We start from the raw sequence: 7,626 nt of genomic DNA, 5'->3' as shown, positions 1-7,626 counted from the left end.
ACTCGTGTCCCCTATTTTAGGATTGTTGTTTTTCCGTATCCGTGTCCGTGTCCGTATCGGTGCAACCTAGGCCACCATAGGAGAGACTGGGAATTATTTGCTACCGTCTTATCAACCCCCCCCCCCAAGTCCTCCACATGGAAATGAGTGGCAATGCTCAAGAACTCCTTCAATTTCATGGTCCGGAACACATTTCCGAAAAAGGCCATCTCCACACTGTTTAAACAAGTACGGGTCATTCCAAAAGTATCTCCTAACTTCCTTGAAAAACCTCTTCTTTTGTTGAGAAGAGAACTCCGGGGGAATTACTCTGCAAGCAAGATAGTTGGCTATATTCGCATACCATGGGCTAGATGTTGAAGCTATAGCCATAAGAGTTTCAAATCCTACCTCTTCATTTTTTGGTACATCCTCCTTGATCTCAAAAGGAAGCCTAGACAAATGATCCGCGACATAGTTCTCCACTCCCTTTTTATCTCTCATCTCCATGTAAAAATCTTGAAGCGAAAGAACCCAACGGATGAGGCGTGGATTTTCTTCCTTCTTGGTCATAAGATAGCGAACCGCTATATGATCCATGTACATAATCACTTTGGAGAAAATATGATAGGACCGAAATTTGTCCATGGCAAACAAAATCGCAAGCATTTACTTCTCTGTCGTTGTGTAATTCTTTTAAGCTTCATCAAGAGTTCTACTTGCATAGTAGATGACATGAGATCTTCCTTCTTTCTTTTTCCCAAGCACCGCACCTATTGCAAAATCACTCGCATCGCACATTAGCTTAAAAGGTAAGCTCCAATCCAGAGCTTGCACAACGGGAGAGGAAATGAGAGCTTCCTTGAGCTTTTGAAATGCCTCAAGACAAGCCTCATTAAAGCTAAACTCAACATCTTTATTGAGTAATTCGGTCAAAGGTTTGGCGATTGATGAAATTTTTTTGATAAACCTCCGGTAAAAACCGGCATACCCTTGAAAAGCTCTCACTCCCGTAACGGAAGTAGGAGGGGGCAACTTTGCAATCACCGAAACTTTGGTCGAATCAACCTCAATGCCCTTCTTTGACACTTTATGGCCTAGGACAATACCGCACTCAACCATAAAGTGGCATTTCTCCCTATTTAAAACCAAACTCGTTTCTTGACACCTTTTCAAAAAATTTCATGATTATAAAGACAAGTGTCAAAAGATGAGCCACTAACACTAAAATCATCCATGAAAACCTCAATCTCATTTTCAAGCATCTCGGAAAAAATGAAAGTCATGCATCGTTGGAATGTTGAAGGATCATTGCATAACCCAAATGGAATTCTTCGGTATGCGAATGTTCCATATGGACGTGTGAAAGTGGTTTTCTCTTGGTCATTTAGGTGGATACTGAAAGGAATGGTGTCCTTCCAACAAGTGCATTCTTTCCGATAGAGGGTTCAGAATTATTACGGAGCTAATTCTTCAGCAAGGTCAAGTGATCGGAACGCCTACGTGGAGGCCGCTTCCGATCAGTAATATCAAGGTACAATTGATATTACAGCTTGATCTTAACTGAACCCTTCGGGTGGAACCCAATCGAATCACCGATCCGAGACGACGAATTAATCCGAAAGGATTTAATAAGTCGACAGAGTTTTACGAATACAGACGTCGGAAATCGAGCCTAGGGCGTCGAGACCGAACGTCGCAAAATCACAAGCAACAAGTATGAGCGTAGCCGTAGCTAGGCTAGGCTAGCTCATAGCAATCCTAGGTGCACCATGTGTGTGCTAGGCGCACCATGGTGTGCTAGGCACTATTGCAGCCTAGGCGTGCCCAGCCAGCCCATCGCAAGCTAGCAGCGTGCTAGCATGGGTACCTGGGTGCACATGGCAGCTATCGTAAGCCCCATAAGCACCAGGAAGCCCATCGCAGCTACCAGCGTGCTAGCCTGGGTGCCTAGGTGCGCATGGGCACTATCGCAGCCTTAGCATCATGCCTAGGCGCGCTATCGCAGCCTTAGCATGATGCCTAGGCACTATCGAACACCATCACAACACAGAAGGGCCACACACGCACCAAGCATAGTCATCGCAGTGCTAGGCACTGGCTGATGCGTGCTAGTGCGAGGATGCCTGGCAGCATCGCACAGCACGCATGCTAGGCCTTGCGTGCGTAGGCTCGCTGGCTGGGCTAGCAATGGCGTGAGGCTGGTGCGTGGTGCGTGGTGCGATGCGTGTTGTGCATGACTAGTGCGCATGGTGCGTAGCTAGTGCATGTGTGAGGGATGCTGCGAGGTGTGTGCGTATGGTGCGAGACAAAGGGGGCCAGCATGCGTGGCTCGCTAGCAGCACGCATGCTGGATATGCGAGGGTGTGCGTGGTGCGTGAGGTGTGTGCGTGTGTGCGTGGGATGCTGGGGCCAGCGCCAGCACGCACCAGCGCCTAGCACTAGCACGCACCAGCGCCAAGCATCAACCAGCACTGCCTAGCTGGGATGCGAGGCTGGGATGGTGCGGGTTGGCTGGGCTGGCTGGCACATGCTAGCTGGCAGCAGCCCAGCACCCCTTGTGAGTGGCGGTTTAAGGAGAGGTGGGGACCAAAGCCACCACGCTTCCCTTAGGGAGCAAGGCAATGGTCCCCCTCATGGGATATGGTCCTCACCTAACCCATTTTCTCCTTTTGCCACTTGTTGGCTTGTGATTGCTTTTGCCTAATTATTTATTTTGGAATTAAATAAATTATTGCAATTGCACATGATCCCACATTGATCATGAAAAGGGGTTTCAAGTCCCCATTCTCTATAAATACCCACTTGGTTGGGATTTTGAGAATACAACCTTGAGTGGAATTAAAAAGGCAACTCTAAGAAAGAGTAAACCTTTGATTCGTAAAACTCATAGTTATTTTGTCCGGGTCTTGACTAACCTTCAAGACTTAGGACGCTCGGGTCGGGTCGAGGGTACGATCCGTCCGAGATCTCGTCTTTTCGGGATTTTGAAGTAAGAGCTCTTTGGGAGCGAAGCACGCGTCAAAGGTATATTTCTTGTTCTTAATCTTGTTTGATTAAGTTTATTATGCTTGTTAATTGCTTTAATTAAGGAGCTAGTCTTGGTGGGTTTCCTTCCGCGTAGTGTCGGGTCACTACGAAACCCTACAGATAAGGATTTGGAAAAACCTGGAGTACCCATCCAAAAAACAAAAGAAAGCATGGTGAGAAAGTCTCTCCAACATTTGGTCCATGATGGGGAGAGGAAAATGGTCTTTCCTTGTATATTTGTTTAACCTCCTATAATCAATACACATTCTCCACCCAGTCACCGTCCGTGTGGAGATATCCTCTCCTCCTTCTCCCTTGACGATGGTCATTCCACCTTTCTTTGGAACCACGTGAATCGGGCTAACCCACTTGCTATCGGAGATAGCATAAATTAAGCCCGCTTCACGCAATTTCAAGATTTCCTTTTTGACAACCTCTTGGAGGTTGGGATTCAACCTCCTTTGAGGTTCAATTGAGTTGGATTGATCATCCTCAAGATGAATACGATGCATGCACAAAGAGGGGCTAATACCCTTTATATCGTCAATTATATACCCTATCACATTTCAATATTTTCTCAACAAAACAAGCAATTTTTCCAAATCAAGACCATAAAGGGTAGCATTGACAATAATAGGGTATTCCCCTTCTTTTCCAAGATAAGCATATTTCAAAGAGGGGGAAGGGGTTTGAGTTCTACCTTGGGAGGAGGCTTGGAACTCTCCTCCATTTTATCCTCCTTTAGTTCAAGCTCTTTTGTATCTTCTTGTTGTTCATGGTCTTCTTCCATTTGAGTTTCTTCCATGGCCATGACAAACTCTTTTGCTTCTTGAGAGTGGTACTCTTCCTTGCAATTAAGAGCATCAACCATTGGATCTTAAGGCTTCATCATAACCCTTCCCAAGCAATCTAACTCCTCACTCACACATCAACCCTATAGCATTTTTCAACCATGGGGGTCTTGAGTAACTTAGAGAACTAAAAAACAATCTTTTCATCAGCAACCTCACATGTAATGGTGTTGTTCTTGCAGTTGATCACCGCCCCCAAAGTCTTAAGAGCTTCATGACCCAAAATCAAAGGAGTATCAACATCTTCCTCCATATCCATCACTACAAAATCACAAGGCACGTAAATATGCCCAACTTGAATACGAACATCTTCAAGCTCACCACAAGGTAAATTCACCGAACAGTCGGCCAATTGGATAGTTTTCCTTGTAGGGATCATTTAAATGTTAAGCTTTTGAGCAATGGATAGAGGAATCAAACTAACACTTGCTCCAAGATCGGCTAAGGCGTCCCTAACTTCCATGTTCCCAATCTTTACCGGCAAAGTGAAACTTCCCGGATCTTTTTGCTTCTTGGGCATCTTATGTTGGACAAGTGCACTCACTTGATGGGGGATAGGGATAAGCTCATCATTAAGCTTCCTCTTGTTGGTGAGAATATATTTTAGGAACTTGGAGTATGAAGGCATTTGTGTGACAACTTCGATAAAAGGGAGGTTGATGTGCAAATTCTTCATCACACTAAGGAACTTTGCAAACTTGTCATTAAACTTCCTCTCCGCAAGTCGGCGAGGAAATGGAACCGGCCCATCAAGATTCCTAGCCTCACTAGGATTTGAAGTTGTCATCTCATCTTTAAACTTCTTTTTCTCCACACTTCCTACTTTCTCAACAACCTTCTCTTCCTCAACTTTCTTGTCTTCACCCACACTCTCTTCTCCTTCCTTCTTTTCCTCACTAAACCCTCCTTAGGACCATCATAGGATGTACCTGATCTCAATGTGATTGCCTTGTAAGAATCGGGTTTTATGATGTTGGATGGGTTAGTTTGTGATTGTCCGGGTAGAGTAGAAGGTGAATTGAAAGGGACTCTCTCAACCAATTGAGCTAATTTTGAATCAACCATCTTGTTATGAGCCTTGACATCTTGCATTTGTTGATTCATGGCTTGAAGTTGTTGAAGAATTCGGGTTTGTGTAGAATCGGGTTGAGATGCTTGCTCTTGGCTCCTTTGAGACACTTGATTTTGATTGTTGTATTGGCTTTGATTATTGTGTTGGTTGTTTCTCGGGTAATTTCCTCTTGGGTTTTGGTTTTGAAATGGAGGTGGGTTTTGGTATTGAGGGTTAGTTGGAGTTGTATGATTTTTAAGCTTGTTGACTCCATTGTTGAGGTTGGTGTGCAAATCCGGGTGGTGGTTGCCTCCAAGCTACTCCACCACCACTTCCCCTATATCCATCTTGCCTTGTGTTGTATGCCGCCACATGCTCAGGGCTCAAACCTCCATAATAAGATTTATCGTGGTTTGTACCACCATAATTTTGACAAGAGAAAGAATTGACTTGAGAAGAGCTTGCCCCACTGTTAACACTCGTATTCAACTTTGCAAGCCCTTTGTCAAAAGCTAAATTTGATGTTGCAATTGATCAACCTTTTCTAATTCATGAATCCCACCTTTCTTTGGTGCGTTCCTCCTTCTACCACCCCAAGAGTAGTTCTTCGCTACCTCTTCAATTGTTGCTTCAACTTGATTTTGGGGGATCTTAATCAATTGTCCACCCGCCCCCGCATCCAAGTTAGCTCTAGACATGGGTTCCAATCCATCATAGAATAATCGCATGAGCAAGCTTTGATTATATTTATGGTGGGGACATGCTTGTACCAACTCCTTGAACCTTTCTCAAGCTTCACTATTACTCTCATCCGCTTCTTGTTCAAATGATGCAATCTTCCTTCTAATTTCGGCGGTCTTTTCTTCGGAAATTAACCTCTTCAAGAATGCCTTGACTATCTCTCTCCATGTTCTAAGAGAATTTTGCTTAACTTATTTGAGCCACTTCTTTGCTCTACCCGAAAGAGATGGTCGAAATAAGTGCATACGGATGTATTTTTGAGAAACTTTATTGGTTTGAATCATGGCACAAAGCTCAAGGAGTCTATCAAGGTGCTTAATAGGATCTTCACTTGGAGAACCCGAAAATTGTTCCACTTGTACCATTCTAGTGTATTGAGAATGAATGGTAAAATTGGTTTCCGTGACGGGTAGCAAAATCCCTCCCGTGAGCTCATAATCCTCCGAATTCCCAAACTCACGAAACAAAACATGATTGGAGCCCCCTCTCCCTAGTGTTTTTTATCATATTTCCCTTAAAATCTTATTTTTCATCTTTATTTTAGTGATTCTAGTTTAACTCCATATTTTGCTTATTTTAATCCTTTTTTTGTAGATAGTTAAATCTTAGATATTCACAAAAACAAAACAAAATACCCCTTGTTACTTGTAATAAATTCTTAATTCCACTTTGATTGTACAATACCCCGTTTCCTTGTGGTTCAACCCTACCTTGCCACTATCTAGTGTGAACTTGATAGAGTTAGTTTAGGAATATAAATTGTTGGTTTGATTTAGGATAGTAGACACAACCTATTGTACGCCGATTAAAGTTTTGGCGCCGTTGCCGGGGAAACAACTAGTTTTGCACTATTATTGTGTTGATATTGGATTTGTTGCTTTTCATTTTGTTCCTTTACTCTCTTGCTAGTCATTGCTAATCGTTTGCTTAGCATTGGTGGATGCTAAGGAGATCTCAAGGACCACCTACACATTACATTAACCACAACATCGACCGCACTTTGAGACAAGTCCGTAGGCTTTATCAAGAAGAGGGGCAAGGTCTTGGTGCTATTGTTGAGAGTGAGAGTGATTCTTGGTCTTCGAATTCTCAAAGTGAGGCAATGGCGGGAAAAGAAGATGATGATCAACTAAGACAACTATGATAATCATCATGGATTCATTCCAAGGAGTACAAACTCTACTCAAAATAATTCATTTTCATGCAATCACTCAAAGCAAGTCGATGAAATCGATCAAACCTAAACTAGATCATTCTTATGCATCTAATCTAGAACTCATATATTGGGGCTAAAGGTGCACAACAGTAGCTCCAAGCATTTTAAGCACAAAATCATCAACTCAAGGCATAACCCAATCAATCATCAATATAAACTCAATCAATCATGATTTTCACCCCCTTCCCTAGCTAGAAATCTAAGCTAGGGAAAAAAAGATAGTCATACCAACTACTCTAAACATGGATTCAATCCTAACAAAACTAATCATGATTCAAAACCAAAGAAAAAGCAATGAAATAAGTAAAAGCAAAGAACTTTATGGAAATAAGCACTATTAAGAGCAATAAAACCAAACAAAAGATAAGGGGTAAAGAGATTACTACTATTAAGCTTGAAGGATTAAGTAAACATGGACTAGTTGCATTGAAAAGATGAAAACTTGAAGGAAGCTTGAAAAGATCATGATTACAATAATGGAAACTTGAAGATTAAGCTATTTTCTCTCTAAAATGTTGATATCCTCTCTCTACAAAAATGTTCTAGATGGCAATGGAATGGTGAATGTCATGAAATTTCAATCCAAGGACTATTTATAGTCTCTTGGTACAACAAGGGAACCGAGTGGAGGAGATGCCTCTCCAGGAAGCTGTCGCGCCCTCTCCGCTATGGGTACGAAGTTGGGAAAACCCAACTCGCTGCGCCTGCGGCCACCTGGGTTGTGCCCTCTTTAAGCCTTCTCCCAGCCATCTCCAGAA

At 43.0% G+C, this 7,626-nt stretch overlaps 1 protein-coding gene across 1 annotated transcript; it reads right to left on the bottom strand.

Annotated features, from left to right (window-relative positions):
• Nucleotides 1–4,239: 4,239 nt before the first annotated feature.
• On the bottom strand, nucleotides 4,240–6,017 carry LOC110717212. The gene is made up of 2 exons (XM_021895863.1): nucleotides 5,900–6,017; nucleotides 4,240–4,766 (listed from the first exon to the last, which is right to left on the bottom strand). The coding sequence occupies exons 1-2, from the start codon at nucleotides 6,015–6,017 to the stop codon at nucleotides 4,240–4,242; spliced, it is 645 nt and encodes a 214-aa protein (XP_021751555.1).
• Between the last annotated feature and the right edge of the window lie 1,609 nt (nucleotides 6,018–7,626).

The sequence above is a fragment of the Chenopodium quinoa genome, unplaced genomic scaffold (assembly GCF_001683475.1).
Source record: "Chenopodium quinoa cultivar QQ74 unplaced genomic scaffold, ASM168347v1, whole genome shotgun sequence".
NCBI lineage: Eukaryota > Viridiplantae > Streptophyta > Magnoliopsida > Caryophyllales > Amaranthaceae > Chenopodium > Chenopodium quinoa.
The sequence above is the reverse complement of the archived record's forward strand: the minus strand, read 5'-3'. Positions and strand labels throughout refer to the sequence as shown.